Source organism: Culex pipiens, chromosome 1 (genome assembly GCF_016801865.2).
Source record: "Culex pipiens pallens isolate TS chromosome 1, TS_CPP_V2, whole genome shotgun sequence".
NCBI classification, from domain to species: Eukaryota; Metazoa; Arthropoda; class Insecta; order Diptera; family Culicidae; genus Culex; species Culex pipiens.
This window is the reverse complement of record NC_068937.1, coordinates 26,975,958-26,996,158: the sequence shown is the minus strand read 5'-3', so window position 1 is coordinate 26,996,158 and position 20,201 is coordinate 26,975,958. Positions and strand designations below refer to the sequence as shown.

Genomic DNA, 20,201 nt, shown 5'->3' with positions numbered 1-20,201 from the left:
GTTCGTGATTCGATTATCCGAAGTCCCATACAAATACAAATAATTTGCCAATTCCGCCAATTTACAAAGAGTAAAATAATTTTGTAAAAATGCCAATAAGGCGTCATCCATAAAGTATGTCACGCTAAAATCGCCAAAATTAACCCCCCTCCTCCCTTTGTCACGCTGGCTCTGACTCGCCTCCGCCATCTTGATTTTTTAAATACAATTTTATTTTAAAAGTTGAGAAAGTTTATAATTTTTAAAGGATGTGTTTAGTTTTTATTTTATTTTGTTGAATGTTGTAGTAATACAAATCACAATAATTTTTTTTTGCAAATCTGATTGTTTAATCATATTAAATCTATTATTAAAAGCTTTATTTCTTTAAACCTTATAGGGGAGTGTGGGTCGATTTGGACATCCTGAGGAAATTGCTCTGGCACAGGATGTGCAAATATATTAAATGAATGTGGATGGCACCAGAGGGTACTAGAGATCATATTCGATGAAAAATGTCCATCATTTCGATAAATTTTGATTAAAAATTCATTTTTATCGCAAAAATCAAAAGGTGTCCAAATTACCCTTCACATTTGTTGATGGGGGTAATATGGACACCCAAAATAAAAAAAAAAAACAAATTATTCGCTCTACAGCATTGCCTTGGCTTTATCGATTGTGAGATTCCTACTCGAAACTAAATGTTCGAAGGCTTGATTGTTGAGGCAATTGCAAACCTCTTTTTACACCCATGCTTCCATCCACCCGGGATTCGAACTAACGACCTTTGGATTGTGAGTCCAACTGCCTACCAGCGACTCCACCGAGACAGGACCCAGGGAGACGACTCCTACACCTGGATTGAGCTAACGACCTAACTTCTGGGTTAGATCGGGGCCAACATTTACTTCCCCATCCGACGGAAGGCGTGGTCAGACAAATCTCGTCTCGAAAAATACCACCGGGACCGTCTGGGATCGAACCCAAGCCGACTGGGTGAGAGGCAACCACGCTTACCCCTACACCATTTTTTCCAGCTATCATCTGAGAACCGATCTCATCAAATAGATCATGAAAACATTGAGTTACACAGAAAAAAAATCATGGTAATATTTCATCTGGGAAGGGGTACATCTTTTATGTCAGAAAAAAGGTGTAATTTTACCTCTGGAAATGTGTAATTTTACCACTTTTCTGGTGTAATGTCACTTTTTCAGTCTAAATTGAAGTAAAATTACATCATAAAAGAGGTAATATTCAACCTTCCAAAATTACAGCTTCCAAATTTACATTATTTTTTTCTGTGTAAAAAGGTCTAAGTTAAATTATGAAACATAAAAAAATATTAGGAAATAATCTAGCGCGATGTCATGGTCACACGAAAAAGAACGCCGTTTCGTCGCTCGCATTTCAAAAAATTACATAAAACCACATGTAATAATTTACAGGTTCACAGTCTAAGGTGTGCTCGAATTGTAACAGTGTTTAACACTGCGGACATGCCCCAACACACAATAATCTCCCAAGAAGATGCAGTAAAAACGAATATTGTAAGAGCATAGAAACAACCTTCCAGAGGGTAAATTGAGCGAACAACGAACGAACCCTGGCCCGATAAGGGAAGCATAGCCCATTTAGCCAATGGGGTGTAAAAAGTATCATTACATCCCCCGCGTGCGACACCCGACATTGAATTGTTTGGTTTTGCTTGCGTCTTACTGGCACTGAATAACGCAGGATTTGGGCGATGTGGGGCAAATAATTTGAAAAAAAACAAGAGGTATTTTTACATAAAAACATTATGTAAAATTACATGTAATTTACAATAACATCATTTAGCCAAAAAGCGTCAACTAATCCAACTTCCCATATGAGCAATAACGTTTGTGACTTTATTGACTTTTATCAGGGCTGCTGTTCATGTGGACTGACACGGGGCGGTGGGACGAGAGGTGTGTACAGAAGGGTTAAATAAAGTGATAAAACATCTTCATCTTCGAAGTGGGGAAGATTTATTTGAAAGACGTCAGCCGGCGGCGGTGGCCGTAATCTTATCTCGTTGTGAATTTTACCAGCCGTATATAGACAATAACTGTCGGTGGGCCTTCGAAAGTGGCTTTGTTTGCTTGTTTGCTCTTTTGATTCCATTTCCATCATTTGAGAGGCTTGGAGATGTGAAATATGAATTGATGAGAAGGCGATAAAGGGTGACTTGATATGAGCAAAAAAGCAAAAAAGCAAAAAAGCAAAAAAGCAAAAAAGCAAAAAAGCAAAAAAGCAAAAAAGCAAAAAAGCAAAAAAGCAAAAAAGCAAAAAAGCAAAAAAGCAAAAAAGCAAAAAAGCAAAAAAGCAAAAAAGCAAAAAAGCAAAAAATGACAAAAATGACAAAAATGACAAAAATGACAAAAATGACAAAAATGACAAAAATGACAAAAATGACAAAAATGACAAAAATGACAAAAATGACAAAAATGACAAAAATGACAAAAATGACAAAAATGACAAAAATGACAAAAATGACAAAAAATGACAAAAATGACAAAAATGACAAAAATGACAAAAATGACAAAAATGACAAAAAATGACAAAAATGACAAAAATGACAAAAATGACAAAAATGACAAAAATGACAAAAATGACAAAAATGACAAAAATGACAAAAATGACAAAAATGACAAAAATGACAAAAATGACAAAAATGACAAAAATGACAAAAATGACAAAAAAGCAAAAAATGACAAAAAAGCAAAAATGACAAAAATGACAAAAATGACAAAAATGACAAAAATGACAAAAATGACAAAAATGACAAAAATGACAAAAATGACAAAAATGACAAAAATGACAAAAATGACAAAAATGACAAAAATGACAAAAATGACAAAAATGACAAAAATGACAAAAATGACAAAAATGACAAAAATGACAAAAATGACAAAAATGACAAAAATGACAAAAATGACAAAAATGACAAAAATGACAAAAATGACAAAAATGACAAAAATGACAAAAAATGACAAAAATGACAAAAATGACAAAAATGACAAAAATGACAAAAATGACAAAAATGACAAAAATGACAAAAATGACAAAAATGACAAAAATGACAAAAATGACAAAAATGACAAAAATGACAAAAATGACAAAAATGACAAAAATGACAAAAATGACAAAAATGACAAAAATGACAAAAATGACAAAAATGACAAAAATGACAAAAATGACAAAAATGACAAAAATGACAAAAATGACAAAAATGACAAAAATGACAAAAATGACAAAAATTACAAAAATTACAAAAATTACAAAAATTACAAAAATTACAAAAATCACAAAAATGACAAAAATGACAAAAATGACAAAAATTACAAAAATGACAAAAATGACAAAAATGACAAAAATGACAAAAATGACAAAAATGACAAAAATGACAAAAATGACAAAAATGACAAAAATGACAAAAATGACAAAAATGACAAAAATGACAAAAATGACAAAAATGACAAAAATGACAAAAATGACAAAAATGACAAAAATGACAAAAATGACAAAAATGACAAAAATGACAAAAATGACAAAAATGACAAAAATGACAAAAATGACAAAAATGACAAAAATGACAAAAATGACAAAAATGACAAAAATGACAAAAATGACAAAAATGACAAAAATGACAAAAATGACAAAAATGACAAAAATGACAAAAATGACAAAAATGACAAAAATGACAAAAATGACAAAAATGACAAAAAAAAAGCATTTTCTCAGTAATTTTTTTAAAATTGTTTTTAGACGTGACCTTGAGCACGAAGAATCATAAAAAATACGATGCCGGAAGCCAATAAACCTTAATCTCATTCATTATTTCAATCGCCCTGTGCTTTCATTCATAATCCTCAACCACCTCCTAGAAACCCCTGCCAAGGAAGTAAATTCCTTTTCAACCATTTCCCTCGCACACAATCACAACACCCCTTAACAAAAAATAGAAACCCACAACACAACCTCACCGTTGTCGTCGTCTTCGTTGCTGTTTTGTCCGCCATCGATCTCAGAGAGGGTGGTGGCCGGCCAGCCAGCCCTATATCGTTGACCAGCGTTGACCATTCTCTAGCAGCTAGAGAGCTCGCCTTCAGTTCCACGCTGAAGCTTTGCCGTCGCGGTCACTTTGCGGTCTTCGTCCTCACGCTTTGTAGGTGACCTCCAACGGAAAGGTCCCCGAAACGGAAACAACCACCCAACTGGGTCACTGGAACACATCGACCTGCCCGAGCAATCCCTGAAGAACTTGAGGTTGATGGTGTGCCTTCGGAACGAAGTTGGGCCATTTTACGAGGATCTGTTGAAAATTGGTCAACTCGGTCAGCTGGAACCTCGGAGTGGTGGCATGGTCGCCGTAGTTGCCGTTGGCCAGCAGCAGGGTGAAGAACCACTTGGACAGTCCATTTGACCGTCGTCGTCCTCCTGATCGTCGTCGAACCGGCATCAACCACCAGCAGCTACTACCATGAAGAACACCAGGAAACGATACCTTATCGGGGTCTCGGCCCTGCTCATCATCGCCGTCGGCTGCGGAGTGGCCTTGGGAAGGTAAGGCAATTATGAGTTATGCTTTCGCACGCCACGAGGTAGAGCATAGAAATTGATGCGTCAGTAACGCCTTCACTTCTTTTTGGGTTGTGGACGTGAAACGAATCTTGAAATGTGCATGATTCAATTGGGCCCATATGTAAATTACCTTCAATTACTATGGCGTGGAGCAGCATACTGCAGTGAGTAGCAAGCAATAACAAACCGGTGAATTCGATTGTAGGTAGTAGTAGCTCTACTTGATTTGTGTACTGAGAAGTGGCACGCACACGGAAAGAAAATGCGGTGCAGTTGTAAACAGATTCATTAGGAAGTGCACTTCGAAGTTGATGGTTTATTGGACCTAATGATTTGATGGTAGGTACCTGCCAGTTAAAACATGAAAATGTTTGTAAGCTTCTCAAAAGCGAATAAATAGCTTGATAGGAAGTGAGCAAGCAAGTTTTAATCAAAACATTTGCAAAAAAATGTTCGAATTGTGAAAATTTGCAAATTGGACGACGAGAATTTCCCTTGCACCCCCTAAGGGAAAACTGTGATTTCTCATCCATTACAGCATTACTGTGGAAGAATTTTGCTCGATGGTCTAAACCAACTATTATTCTTCGTCATCTATGTGAAAAAAGTCTTTAAAAACCTCAAAATTGTTCGAAAACATCAAATTTCTAAAAACATTTCTGATTCATTTCAAACAACCATGCGGGGCAATATGCACCGCAACATTGGGGCAAAATGCACTACAACAACGGGGCAAAATGCACCAAAACATGGGGCAAAATGCACCGGGTAAAAGCAGTTTTCACTAGTCACCACTAGATGACACCGCTGTTTTTACAAAAGAGCTTCATAGCGGTGCATTTTGCCCCGACTACGCTTTTGTAGAAAATTTACTTAAAAATGCAGTTTTTGATGTTGTTGGACTCAGCTGTCTATAGAATAATGAAGATTATGGCTAAAACTATCTACCTCAAAACTTACAATATCAATAAATGCTTTTTATATTGTCCAAAAATCATAATGAAAGTTCAATGAAAATTAGATGAAAACACAACATTTTAATGTTTTGCAAATAACTTAAGCTGATTTTATACTACGAAGCTCAAATTTTTCCAGCATGGTTTAGCAATAATACTACGAAGCTCAAATTTTTCCAGCATGGTTTAGCAATAATAAGCTTCCAATTTCTATGAATTTTTCCCGAACAATTCTTCCAAATACCGAGAAAAGCAGGGGTTGCATTTTGCCCCAAGGGTGCATATTACCCCCTCTCCCCCTACAAAAATTTAAATGACAAGCCAGACACGAAAGCGTGACTCTCTACAATTTTTATTTTGCATCGGAAAATCAATCCATGGATTTCATCAACCAATTTTTTCGATGCATTTTTAATGTGTTAGCATAAAAAATCAAATGCATATTTCTGAACATCAATTTTGGAGATTTTTTTTTTAAATTTGAACAGAAAAAATCAAAATCTTTCCGCAAAAAGGTGACACACAAAAATTTACCCTAAACATGGTGAAATTTATATAACTTTACCTAAAATTCCTAGCATTGGGCACTAGAGTTTAGCTTAAATTGCTAATTTAATCTTATCATCGATAAAGCTTATTTTTTTAAGAGCACGTTGACACGTGACACGTAGAGCAACCAATTTTGAAAAATAAGCATTGTGGCCTTTCTTTATATAGGTGAATTCCTCGTTTTTTTGTCAGGTTAAACAATTTCTCATAACTATATTCAGTTTTATTAATTTTCAAAAACTGTCAACACTAACATTTCAAAAGGGCAAAGATTCAATATTACGCTCATTTAAAATGTTAGTCTTGATTTCACATTTTCAAAATGTATTTTTCGAAAAGATCATACAATTTTACAAATGTTTAATTTCTCAACATTGAAAATTGGGCCAATTGGCATTGATATTAGCATTTGAAAATGTGGGAATGTTTGTATGAGACTTTAAAAAATAATTTTTATTGTTTCTTTTTAATTTATTCGCTGTATTTCAGCTACCAACAGTCCAATTTTTAATGATTCTTGTGCAATTTTATAAATTTTCTGAACATTTGAAAAAAAAATCAGGAATGGGCAATCATGGACACTTTTTTTTAAAGCGAAACACGGGAATTTTTCGTAAAGTAAATTTTTCCCATGATCCATAAAGAGTATCGGAGCCGCGTTTACAAGCAGATTCAGTGGCTATTTCTTAACTTGATGTTAACATGTTAAGGTAAATGTTACCATTCCATAGGTTGCCTTCCCTAAGGTGTCGTGATAAGGTCCAGCTTGTGATGATACACCACATTCCCTTTGCTAAGCATTCGAATCTAGAAAAAAAAAAAGATTATAATCAGTTGTGTTGGTTCGAGCCTGGATTTGAACCCATCAATACCTACAACTTTGTCGAAGACGCCAAATCAATCAGAAAATTCCTTCTAAAGTTACAAATTTTCGAATATTTACGTAGCGTTCTTGGATGTACACTGTACAGTTGCCGAATATGTATGGAGACTTGTACGGGTGAACCAATGCACAGTGGTCCAGCTGTTAAAATTAAATGGATTGAAATGGAATTTTCCGAAAAATGGTGGAGTTTTGGACCATTCGTGGCAACTTTTGGTTTGGCTCAAAATTAGGCGCCTTCTACGACCAAATTTAGAGAAAGCATCTGAGCAAACTTTCGAAGATCAGTTTTTTGAACGTAGTAATTCAGGGTTAAGTTTTAGAGAAAAGGGATGTTCGAGGCACTTTTAGAGGACTAAAAACGAACATTTTTAATTATTGACAAGTCAATTGGGACTTGAAGGTAAAAAGTTACAGCTATTTTAAGGTAAAAAATGCAGATTTAAAACTTAAATATCTCGAAAAGGCGCAGGCCAAATTTTAATCGCCAGGTTGCATTTGAAAGAGCACTTTAAACGATAAAAACTCCTAGGGATATTATTCTTTAAACTCGAGATATCTTCATTTGAAAATGCCAAATTTTCAAGGGAAAGATGAATGGGACCACCGTAACGAAATTCAACAAACTGTCCAACTATATGTTTTTCCATGTAATTTTGCCCGCTGAATCTGCTCTCAAAATTGACCCGATTTGCGCAAAAATCGATTTTTGGTCACATTTTGTGTTTCAAAATGGCTTATTTGGTCAATGGGAAGGCCCCCACAAAGTTTGAGCCAAATAAAAAAAAACCCAAAAAATTAGAAAAGGTCATAATCAATTGATTTCGTAGATAATTGATCATAGGGCTTTACTACTGTACATTAATTGTTATTGTCTATATTTGTGGGTTACATTGGGTCAAATAGAACTGAAACGGTGTCTCTCAAACAACATGTTCAAACTCATCAAACAACAAGTACAATTCGTGAGTTTTTTCAAAAGGTCCAATAAACCAAGTTTTCAGTTTTTGCTTTTGTGTGGTTTTTAAGGGGTTGCATACATGTAAAAAATCACAAAATTTCATATTACAGAAAATTCATTAAATCCACTAAAATGGTGATTTCAAACACTCCTGAAAGTTTTATGATGATGTTTCATGATTAAACTTAGTAAAAGACGATTTAAGCTCAAAGTTTTGCCATGCTTAAAGCGAAGTGTGAGCGTTTTTTCTCTAAACACCGAGTTGACTTACGGGTGCCACGATATCTGGAGATGAGATGGACAAAATTGGCTGAAATTTCGGGTGAAGACTCCAAAGACATATACCGTGTGCATGACGAATGAAGCCCGATTTTGAAATTTTGTTAAAAAAAAAAATACAAAAAAATAAAAAAAACTTACGTTTTTTTTATAAGAAAAACACAAACATATTTTAATCTTTTTTTCGAATGAGTTTTAGAAAATCGGTCTCCGTCATGCACACGGAACTAGTTTAACGAGTTTTCACCAAAATTTTGAGCCGAATTGGTCAAAGCAGTGTTGAGATATCGTGGCACCCGTTTTTTTTTAATCTGCAAACTTCAAATAGCTATATCTCGACGTAGACACAACCAAATGTGTTCAAATTCATTTCATTGGTAGATGAAAATGTATATTTCAATGCCCTGAAAACAGATTTGAAAAAAGTTTAAGCGTGTGCTCAAACCAATCTCTGAAATGTATGCCGATTTACATGTATGTAACCCCTTAATACCCCTGACTTGAGGTGGTTTTGAAAACACTTAAAAAGCAAAAAATGGAAATTTGGTTTATAGCAAAAAAACCCCGAATTGTAAAAGGAAATCAGTTTAAAATTATTTTTTAGACGCATTTTGTGTGAAACAATTCAAATGCACAAAATACCCCCACGTGTTCCGATTGAATCTATGACATTTCCCCGAAACCCACATTCCCGAAAAGACATTTCCCCGAATGCCACATCTCCGAAAAGACACTTTCCCGAAATGTCATTTACCCGAAAATCATTTCCCCGAACAATCCATTTCCCCGAATGACCACATCCCCGAATGGCGACTTCCCCTAAAAACCATTTTCCCGAATGGCCACTTCCCCTAATTTTCCACATCCCCGAAAATCATTTTCCCGAATGACCATATCCCCGAACGGCCATTTCCCCGAACGCCACTTCCCCGAACCCGGTCAGGCGGGTATGCCCGTTGCCCAGAACCGCGCGCGCGGTTCTGGGCAACGGGCATACCCGCCTGACCGGGTTCGGGGAAGTGGCGATCAATGAAGTATCATGTCCACAATTGAACGTTCAAAAAATTCCGAGATTTTTACGAGCGTTTTATTCCAGCTCCACTTGAGTTTCTCCCAAATCCCAAATTTTGCGTTACGTAATAAAAGAACGCTCCCTTATTTCTAATGAACAAATCTAAATAGCTGCGTGCCGCTTAATTCATTTGCCTATTTTTCTCATTTCGTCGCATTCGAGCTAACTTGTCGTACGTCGATTTTGGGCCAAATTGAATTAAGAAAGCCATTTTGTGCAGCTCACATTGCCCAAAACTCGATTTCAATTCTGAGATATTCAATAAAAACCGAAAAATTTTGTCTCGTGCTAACTTGACACACTCTGAAAATTGCTGTAAGTGAGACAACTGGCCAAAGAGGTTTCAGATCAGAATGCGTTTGACACACGTACATGCCCGACTACCGTAAACGATTGTAATTATAACTCGGGACCTCAGCAACCAAATTCAAACAAATTTCAGGACAATGCACAGAATGGTCAACAAAATATAACGTGATTGTTATTGTTTACATAGCGTGCTCTATTTTTCGTTTATTCAAGGTCAAACACTAACACGCATTTTTCTCGGAACGTCAAAAAGCGACAAACGACAAGATAGCACGACAGGGTCGATTTGATACATTGATCATTTCGGTGCTGTGCAATCCTTACCACGTGGATACCGTTTTGGAAAATTGTGCTTTGCTGAAAATTGTCCGATACAAAAAAAATCTTTTTTATTGAACATGGATGATCTCAAAACCTCGCTTTCTTGAAGTTTCCGCGTGGTTTATGAATACGGTCATTTGTTTTTTTTTTCATATTTAAAAACACACGTAGGAGAATTTAATATTAAGGTCATACTTTTGTAAAAATATCCCTAAAAAACAATTTAGTTTATATCTAAGTTAATATCATTCGGGAAAATGGAACTTTCGGGGAAATAACCATTCGGGTATATGTAAATTCGGGAAAACGACAGTTCGGTAAAATGGCCATTCAGGTAAATGACATTCGGGGATATGGAATTTTCGGGAAAATGATTTTCGGGGATGTGGAAATTTCGGGAAAATGATTTTCGGGAATGTGGAATGACTTTGTTATTTATTATTTTTGCAGTACAGGCTGTTTTCATTATATTGATGCCTTTCAAAAATAATTTCAAGTCTAATTTAAAAATCTTTCTCACTATAATGTTGAAGTCTAAAAAAGTAAATAAGTACATGTGTGTATGAGTGTGTGAATGAGTTTTTCTGTTCTTTTTTCAGCCCAATAAATATTTAAAACCGCGTAAAATCTCCAGAATCGGTCGATAAATCCAAATCATATCTCATTGAAAATAATCGTTATAGGGTCATTCTTAAATAATTATTTATACGCGTTTTTGATCATTTTGCTGTCGTTTCGTTAGTTTGTCAACTGTACCTGTAGAAAATCTCATTTCTATAGAATCGTTTATCGAGAGACGCGCGGACATTTAGGATAGAACATTAGCGCGCGTTTTTTGAATTTTTTTATTCGATTGTGAGTGCCGGTTCCTCACGGTTACTCTGCATCGTGTTTGTCGGAGCCATTAATTTGATATTTTATTTTTCATAAGTCCTTCTTTTATCATCGTTGATTGGAAGGCACGCCGCCGGTTTAGTTCGTTTAAGTTATTGTTTTAATTTCATTGCAAACGTTTACGTGGCGTCCTGTTTTCTTTTCGTTTATATTCATTGATCGCAATAATTTATTCCAACTGGCAGTTTAAGTATAAACTCATCAAACTATCGATTTTGAGTTGCGTTCGTGAAGATGAACGGTGCGCGTCGCGATCATCACGCAGAATTTTCGTTGCTGTTTCCGTCTTTGTTGTCCCCCCGATTGCGTTTGTTTTTCTATCCGGGCGGATTCGCGGAGTTCGACAGTTGCGTTCGTGAAGTTGAACGGTGCACGTCGCGGTCATCACGCAAGATTTTCGTAGCCGTTTCCGTCTTTGTTGTCCCCCCGATTGTGTGTGTTTTTCGATCCGGGCGGTTTCGCGTTTTCGAATAATATTTGGTTTTATCTTTCCACAGCCGGCTGTCTAAGATTGAATCATTTATTCTAAATCAACACCAAATAACCGGGAATAGTCTCATCCGCATCATCCGATTGTTTGCCTTGAGAATTCATAATCCATCACACCATTAAACAAAATTTATTGATTGGGTCGCATCATCATCCTCTATGATGAATCCTGGCCATTACCCTTACCCACTAACAAAATCCCAAGTAGAAGTAGTTTTTCCGGCACACGTGGGGGTGTGGATATCGTATAGAACCCACCCTTGGTAGCAACCTGTGCTAACTAACATTCCCGTCCCAATCCCCCGAGATCTACAAACTGACATGGCGGGCGCCGTTGGTGGCCAACGACTGTTACCTATTTGCTCCAGATCTAGTTTTGATGATCTTGATGTTTTATCTTTTCAGCGCATTCATACATGCTGTTGATAAGGGAAACACCATTAGATCGTTGAAGCGTATGACCGGTTGTATTGATAGGATATTACGGTCCTGTTCAGCAACGGAGAAGGACAACCATGGGTGGTCTCTCATGCTCATGCTCATGCTCAATGATTTTCGGGAATGTGGAATTTTCGGGGAAATGATTTTCGGGGATATGGGATTCGGGAAAGTGGGATTCGGGAATATGGGATAAAACCGTTCCGATTCGCTTCAGATGACGGCAGCTCAATTTTAAATAGCTATTAAATTGCTATTTTTCTTTATTTTATGGGCTCAGAAATTGTTTTTTCAAGCAAACTTTGTTGAACACGAAGACATTAAATTTAATTTATTAGATTCTGAGTTATTGCAAAAACCTTGATGACGGTACCTCAACTTCAAATCGTCGTTGTCGTGATATCTTGTCGCACGTGCATTTTGGGGCAAACTTTGAGCAGCTCACAATGCTTCACCTTTTTGACCTTTACAGGTCCTCGAAATTCGATTTCAATCATGAGATATTCAATGAAAACCGAAAAAACTGCATTGTAATCTTGACACATCTTGAAAATTGCTGTAAGTGCGACAATTGGCCAAAGGGATTTCAGGTCAGAACGCGGTTGACACACGTACATACCCGATTATCGTGAACATTTGTTACTATAACCCGGGACTCCTCATAAAAAAGTGTATGTTATTGTTTACTTTGCGTGGGCTATTTTTGGTTTGTTCAAGTTCAAACATTAGAACGCATTTTTCTTGGAACGTCAAAAAGCGACGAGCGACAAGATAGCACGACAGCGTCGATTTTTGAATTTTGAGGGAAAAATGCTATTAGATTTTTTTCGTACTGTGTTTTTAATTTTTTTTATTAGTATGGAACATTTTACCATTTTTGTGGCATTTTTTCTTGGAAAAATTGTTCAAATATGTTGTTTAAACTAGTTTCATTCAGGAAATCTATCATCGAGATCTGCTTTCTTTTCTCATTTTGAATAAATTTAATCGTATTTTTTTTACGAAAAGCTATTCTGTTTTGAACAGTCAGGATATGGGACTATTTGGATTACATTTAAACAATTAACCATTCTGTTTTTTTATGCTGAGGTTTATTTTAAAATGGATTACGAAACATAACATAAAATGGCTTCAACTTCACAATAAACCATCGGCGAACCGTAACACCCACTTGTCATGACCATTAATGCACCACTTGACAAATGACCCCAGCCCCTCTCTCACCCCGCGTCAATCGGCGTAAATGATTTTGCATCAATCATTTATTTTCGGCACAGAGCTTAAAACAACAATCGCGAGACCGAGTTGAGAGTAATAAATGGTGTACACACGGCCCATTAAGCCTGTATCAACAAGCATCCAATATTCATTATAATGAGCTGCAGCGGTTGATGGATTCCTGGAGGGTGCTTAAATTCGGTTTTTAATCTGTGACGGTTTTTCTGCTTGACTTTTTTTTAATAGCGGATATAAATTTTAACTACCAGAAACGGGCTTAATGGGCTATCAATTCTGGAGAGTTCAAGGGAAATGAGGGTTGTATTGTTTGAGGTTCTTATCAGCGATACGAATGCCACTTAGTCGTCAGTTTTCGACGAAATATCGATTGTCTAAATTTAAATTTACTGAAATTGGGTCCTAAAATGAAGCTTAGATTGTTGATATTATTGTTTACAGCGATAAAGCTTATTATTCGAAGTACAATAACCCTTTGTACGACCACAAAGAGTTCAAAATGGATTTTTAAATCAATTTTGAAAAATTAACCTCGCGAACCTTTTTGACAGAAAAGCTCCTACTTGACAGCTCGTTCCAAGGGGACCATAGTTGATCCATCGAAAAAATGTTGTCTTGTCAAAATTTTGTCTTGCATTAAAATGAAAAAAAGTGATCAGAAATGGTTTTTAATCGTGTTTTTTACCGTTGTGCATAAAAATTGACATAAGGCTTTAGTACCCAATTCGTCTTTCCTGATTCTTTCAGAGCACTGAACGGCGATGACGACTCCATGTTTGATGACACTCCAAAGTCTATGGAGGAGATTCTCACCGAGATTCGAAGTCTTATGCAGGACTACTCCGTAACGGCGTACATCGTACCCTCGGTTGATGCTCATAACGTAATACCAGTCTAAATGAAGCAAAACAACCCCTAAATAACGCAACTCCCCAAATTTTTAGTCAGAATACCTCTCCCTGCACGATCGCCGCCTCCAGTACGTGACCAACTTTACCGGATCGGCCGGAACGGCCATCATAACCCTGGAGGGCGCAGCCCTGTGGACCGATTCCCGGTACCACCTGCAGGCGGAAGCCCAGCTCGACTCTGCGCACTGGACGCTGATGAAGGAGGGCGTTCCGGGAGTTCCGTCGCGGGATCAGTGGTTGCTCGACCATCTTCCGGCGGGCTCGCAGGTCGGAACGGATCCGTTTTTGATCTCCTCCACGGAATTTGACCGCCTGGCGAGGGCACTAGCGACCGGCGGAAACCGGTTGATCACGCTGGAGCGGAACTTGGTGGATATCGTTTGGAACAACCGACCGGCGCAAACCGCGGGACCGCTGATTCCGCTGGAGATTAAGTATTCGGGTAAGAGATTCATTGTAGGTTGCAACACATACGGATTGTATGGCGAGAGTATTCCTAGATAGTTGTTAGATAGCCGGACATTTAGACAGTTACTGAACACTGGTTTTATCCAGACAAGATGAAGTTTTTAAGAAAGTGTGGATAACTATCCGGATATTCGGGATTTAGATAGTTTCCAAATATCATCAACCATTATCCTGATCCGGACAGCATCTTTAACTATCTAGATCTGGATAACTGATTGAAACAGTTTGAATGTCCCAAGTCTGGATAAAATTGTTGTTCGGGTATTTGGATAATCCGTATTCTGGTGATTTGTCGGCAAAATCCGGACAACGCTATCCGGAATAATTTCACAAGAATTTATCCCGAAATTTGGATATTCATGATTCAGATAGCTCTAAACTTTAAAATTAAATTCATTTATCTCTTTTGCAGGCAAACGATCGTCCGAGAAGATCGCCGACCTGCGAGTAGAACTCGCTTCCAACAAAGCTGCGGCCATCGTTGTCAACGGTCTCGATGAAATAGCCTGTATGTAAGCAACCAAGAACCCGACTCACGCGCGATTACTCAAACAAACTTTCTTCCAGGGCTCCTGAACCTCCGCGGGTCGGACATCCGCTACAATCCCGTCTTCTTCGCGTACGTAATCGTCTCCCCGAGCCAGATAATGCTGTTCACGAATCCGGACCGGATCAACGACACCATTCGAGCTCACTTCAAGTCGGAGGGCATCACGGTGAACGTTAGAGATTACGGCGAGATTCTGGCCGGGATAGAAGACTACGTGGAGGACGGCGGCAAGCTGATCATCGCGTCCTCCTGCAGTCAAGCCATCTACGCGCACATTCCGGCGGATCAGCGGGTTCAACTTTACAGCATCATCGCCAGCAAAAAAGCGGTCAAGAACTCCGTAGAGGCGGAGGGAATGCGCAAAGCGCACGTACGGGACGGAGCCGCTGTCGTGCGGTACCTCCACTGGCTGGAGGAGAACGTAGATTCCGCCAACGTCACGGAACTGTCCGGAGCGGCCAAGCTGCGCGAGTTCCGCAGCGTTCAGGAAAACTTTGTAGATCTTAGCTTCACTGCCATCAGCGCGTTCGGCTCCAACGGAGCCATCGTCCACTACAGCCCAACCGAAGAGACGGACGCGCTGATCACTCGGGACAACATCTACCTCATCGATTCCGGTGGTCAGTACTGGGACGGCACAACCGACATCACCCGGTCCGTCCACATGGGAACGCCGACCGCGTTCCAGAAGGAAACGTTCACGCGGGTTCTCAAAGGATTCCTCAGCCTCGTCACGGCGATCTTCCCGAACAAAACGTCCGGAACGTTCTTCGACGCGATGGCGCGACGTGCCCTCTGGGACGTTGGCTTGGACTACGGTCACGGAACCGGCCACGGCATCGGATCGTTCCTGGGTGTCCACGAATATCCGCCGTCGATCGTGAGCTCCACAACGCCGAGCAACCAAGGTCTGCAGGAAAACATGTTCACCTCGAACGAGCCCGGATATTACGAGGCGAGCCAGTTCGGCATCCGGATCGAGGACATCGTGCAGGTCGTCAAGGCGAACGCACCGCACGACTTTGGCGGACGGGGAGCGCTAACGTTCCACACCAATACGGTGGTGCCGCTGCAAACGAAGCTGATGGATGTGGCGTTGATGAGCGAACGCGAGGTGGAAATCGTGAACAAGTACCACGAACGGGTGCTGCGCGAAGTGGGACCGTTGCTGCTGGAACAGGAAGCCAACGATGCGTACGTGTGGCTGGGGAAGCAAACGCAACCGATAGGGAAATCGTAGGGAAGTAAAAGATTGTTGACGGAAACTGCATTTTGATATGTTTGATGACGTTGATTACGAATCCGACTTGTCGTGATTTGCTGATCTTGACTTCGACAGGGACTCCAGCTCTTTAAAAAGACCTAATCCCAACGACCAGACGCATCACCATCGCTGCCGAGCTGTCACTTTATACACGGTGCTCACTCACACTCACTATCAAAACAAACGTTTGGTAGTGTCTATGAACTCCGTGTAAAAAGGGTGTCAAAAAGTGACCCCGTTCGTTTGACAACAGTTGGTGTCAAACCATTGGAGTTTTAGTGTTTATTCGTATACACTCAAAGTAAAAAGTATCCTTTTTTCAAGTTCACCCGTCGTCACCCTTTAAAAGGGTATCGAAAATGTACTGAATTTGACTTTCCCTTTTAAAAGGGTGACCCGGGTGAACTTTAAAAAAGGATAGAAAGTATCTTTTTTGAGGATTGAAAGTACCCTTTTGAGGGATACTTCTGACTTTGAGTGTACGATTCCGTTTCAAACGCAACAGACGTTTCTGTGTTCGAATCGGTTGTTGCGTTTGACACGGAATTCGTATACGATGCGAATTGAATTTGAGGGCCTCGTGGCGCGGTGGTTAGCGGCTTCGGCTGCCGCTCACTTAGTAGCTATGGGGCGCGGGTTCGATTCCCGCCTTATCCTCCTGGCCTTCTATCGGATGGGGAAGTAAAACGTCAGTCCATTTGGGTAAAAGAGGTTGTGGGTGGCTCACCATACATAACCTTCGGACGCCTAGAAATGAACAATAACTTGCAACAGAGCCCACAAAAGACCCGGGGGTCGTTAAAGTGGATTGCTTTGCTTTTTTTGTTGCTTTGTGCGAATTGATTGCACTCAGAATTCGACTTGAATCGACTGGGTATTTCCACGCCGAATGTTCAATGTCAACTGTCCAAAACGTAAACATAAACACGTGCCTCTTTATCGAGAAATCAAAAGTGAGGGTATGTGCAACATGGAGTTAAACTTTCTGTGAAGTTGCTGTGAAGATTACCACTTTGAAAAGTTTAACTCCATGTTGCTCGCACACACTCTCCCTTTTAATTTCTCGATTGTCTTTTGCAAGCAGTAGCATAACCATACTTTTCGACACCCTCAGCTGTTCTCTCCCGGAAAAGATCTGGCTGCAATTTTGTATGGTTTGACGTTTGCTACGGGTGTCGAGAAAAGGTAAACAAATCACTTCGTGCACATTCAACGATTCGAATCGAATCGTTCACGAATTCCGTTTAAAAATTCCGATTGAGTTGACTGGGAAACAGCTGCCACTTCCAAAAAATACCAATTTTTTACCCTTTTGTTGACTTAATGTTAGGCTAAGTTGTACTAATTGTCGATCTGTTATCTGGTCATCATAATTGAACTGTTCAAAATATTTATGCGGGAGTAGGTATAAATAGGTTAAAATCACTAACCCAAACAAATCTGTGTGGAAAACAACGAACGTATTTGTATTAAAAAGCATTCAATCGTCAAGTGAGTTGTCAACTGATGTTGACGTTTTAACACCATGGTTCGACAATTGGGTACTAAAGCCCTATGTAAATTTTTATGTACAACGGTAAAAAACACGATTAAAAACCATTTCTGATCACTTTTTTCATTTTAATGCAAAAAAAAATATGACAAGACAACATTTTTTCGTTGGATCAACTATGGTCCCCTTGGAACGAGCTGTCAAGTAGGAGTTTTTCTGTCAAGAAGGACCGCGAGGTTAATTTTTCAAAATTGATTTAAAAATCCATTTTAAACTCTTTGTGGTCGTACAAAGGATCATAGTACTTAGAAAAATAAGCTTTATCGCTGTTAACAATAATATCAGCAATCTGAGCTTCATTTTAGGACCCAATTTTTGAACACGTGATTTCAATCTTTTGACAGCTGTCAGCTAATGCAGATCCATTCGAATTATAGGATCCGCTCTGTAGCATCAGTGAGTATAGAGTTATCTACGTGCGCATGTATTGCGTGTACATACACGAAAAAGATTGAGGTTAAATTTTGTCCGGCCAGCAAAATCAAATGGTGCGCTAGTGTGTGTACGCGAAACGTCATAAAGCTCTATGGCAAATTTCTTGATTGCTCTATTGGGGTTGTTCCAGGGCATAAAAGGGCTCTCTAAAGTTGGGGCCCACTAGAGGGTGACGAGCGGGAATTCCCGGGAAAAATTTCCCGGGAAATCGACCATTTTTGGACCTCTCGATTCCCGGGAAATTTGGTCGAGACTCCCGGGAAATTTTAAGCTTATGAATATCGAAGCCAAATTATATAAACTAATCAGCTAATTAACTAATTCGAAATTGTTTTTGTCATTGGATGTTAAATTTAATATTCGGTGTTCAAGTTTGAATAAACCAATGCATCTCTAATCTTCTTATTCAGAAAGTTTAAATTTTAACTTAAGCATACTTAGCAGTTATTGTTTCAAATTAGTATTTCAAAGAGGAAAAGCCTTTTCAAGATAAGTATAATTTACATATCCTCTCTCGAGCATAGCAATCCTCTTAATCTAGTTTTTTTTGGTAATGCTAAGGTTTTTTTTTCTTTTTCGATATCAATAAGGCGTCATCCATAAAGTATGTTACGCAAAATCGGCCAAAATTAACCCCCTCTCCCCCCCATGTCACACTTTGTCACACAAGGTTGAACCCCCCTCAAAAAGTACGTCACATTTTACCAGACCCCCCCCCCCCTTGTTTCGATGGGATTTTTTGTAGTTTTTATTTCTTTAAACTCTCATAATTTTGGTATTTTTGCCAATTTTAATATGGAAAAAAATTATAAGTTGTCTAATTATTCATTTTTTAGAATAAACATTGCGATATAAAAAACAGTTTGGTATCTTTTTAAAATTAGACCTAGTATAACATTCAAGTATTAAAATATCTTGAAAACTGTTTTTCACAGCTTTGTATCTAATAAGTTCAAACCATTTATAGCAGTTTTCTTATGAACATCCTGCTTTCAAGCCATTTATTTTTATCGAGCAAGTATTTGCAAAATATTGAAGTTCCAGCTGAATAAAAAAAAGTGACTATATAATAATTCATAATGTGATACTTCTAAATAATAGTAAGCAAACAATTTTAGAAACAAGGATTTAATTTAATTGTGTAAATTTCGAATTTATATTATGCAATATTAAAAAAAGCCTAGCGTGACGTCACAGTCTCGCAAACCCCCCCTCCCCCCTTCGTCACATCTTGTCACACCTACGGTAACCCCCCCTCCCCCCTAAGAGCGTACGTACTTTATGGATGACGCCTAAGTTGTTTTGTGTTTCGCATCAACCTCATTTTTAATAAAAAAAACTCTGGCAATTTTTATAAACTTAAGATCCGCCACATTTGAACATTGGGATTTTCCTAATAACTATTTCGTCAATTAATATTTACAGTTGACATTAAAAAGGAAAAAAAACAATTTTAAATTGTTGTTTTGAGTCGTTATTTATCATATTGCAAAAATCTCGATACTGGGAAATTATACATTAGCTTTTTTTTTAAATCACAAAAATCTATATCTTCACCCAGAACTGGGCATCGGCATACGAGAGGATAAAGAGCACGATTCGGTAGTAAAATGGTACTGTGTGCGGACGGAGAGGATAAATCCCGAAATCAGCGAAAGTACTTTACTCATGGTTCATTTTCCAAAAAAGTTCATCTATCAAAAAAAAAAAGTACCGGTACCGAGACTCTAACCCAAGACCTTCGGCATATTGAACCGTGCCTTTGCCGTATGGGCCACCATGGTTCGGTGACTAAGTGGCGGTCGTTTGTCCATATAAGCCACTCATAGGATGAACTGTTCCAATGAACGAATGAACACGCGAGAGGACTATACTCTCGCAATATAGCACTTTCCTCACGTTTCTTTTCGTGAGGACTATCCCCTCGTTCTTTTACTTTGGGTGTTGTATAACTGCAACTTGTGCAACTTTTGAAAAATCACTTAGTACGAATTAAGGTTCGTAAACATTTTATACTACAATTATGAGTCAAAACAAAATCAAG

The 20,201-nt window shown here is 38.5% G+C and overlaps 1 protein-coding gene across 1 annotated transcript; it reads left to right on the top strand.

The window, feature by feature from the left end:
* Nucleotides 1-4,196: 4,196 nt before the first annotated feature.
* Nucleotides 4,197-16,171, top strand: LOC120413364 (xaa-Pro aminopeptidase ApepP). Its single transcript, XM_039574148.2, has 5 exons — nt 4,197-4,572; nt 13,725-13,860; nt 13,922-14,330; nt 14,769-14,864; nt 14,924-16,171. The coding sequence occupies exons 1-5, from the start codon at nt 4,490-4,492 to the stop codon at nt 16,144-16,146; spliced, it is 1,947 nt and encodes a 648-aa protein (XP_039430082.1). The 5' UTR covers nt 4,197-4,489; the 3' UTR covers nt 16,147-16,171.
* The last annotated feature ends 4,030 nt before the right edge of the window (nt 16,172-20,201 follow it).

Bases quoted from the DNA above. Each gene is read 5' to 3' on its own strand.
- LOC120413364 (XM_039574148.2), top strand. From the start codon at position 4,490: ATGAAGAACACCAGGAAACGATACCTTATCGGGGTCTCGGCCCTGCTC. The intron at 13,861-13,921 runs GTAATACCAGTC...CCAAATTTTTAG, and splicing joins CCTCGGTTGATGCTCATAAC to TCAGAATACCTCTCCCTGCA. The intron at 14,331-14,768 runs GTAAGAGATTCA...TCTCTTTTGCAG, and splicing joins GCTGGAGATTAAGTATTCGG to GCAAACGATCGTCCGAGAAG.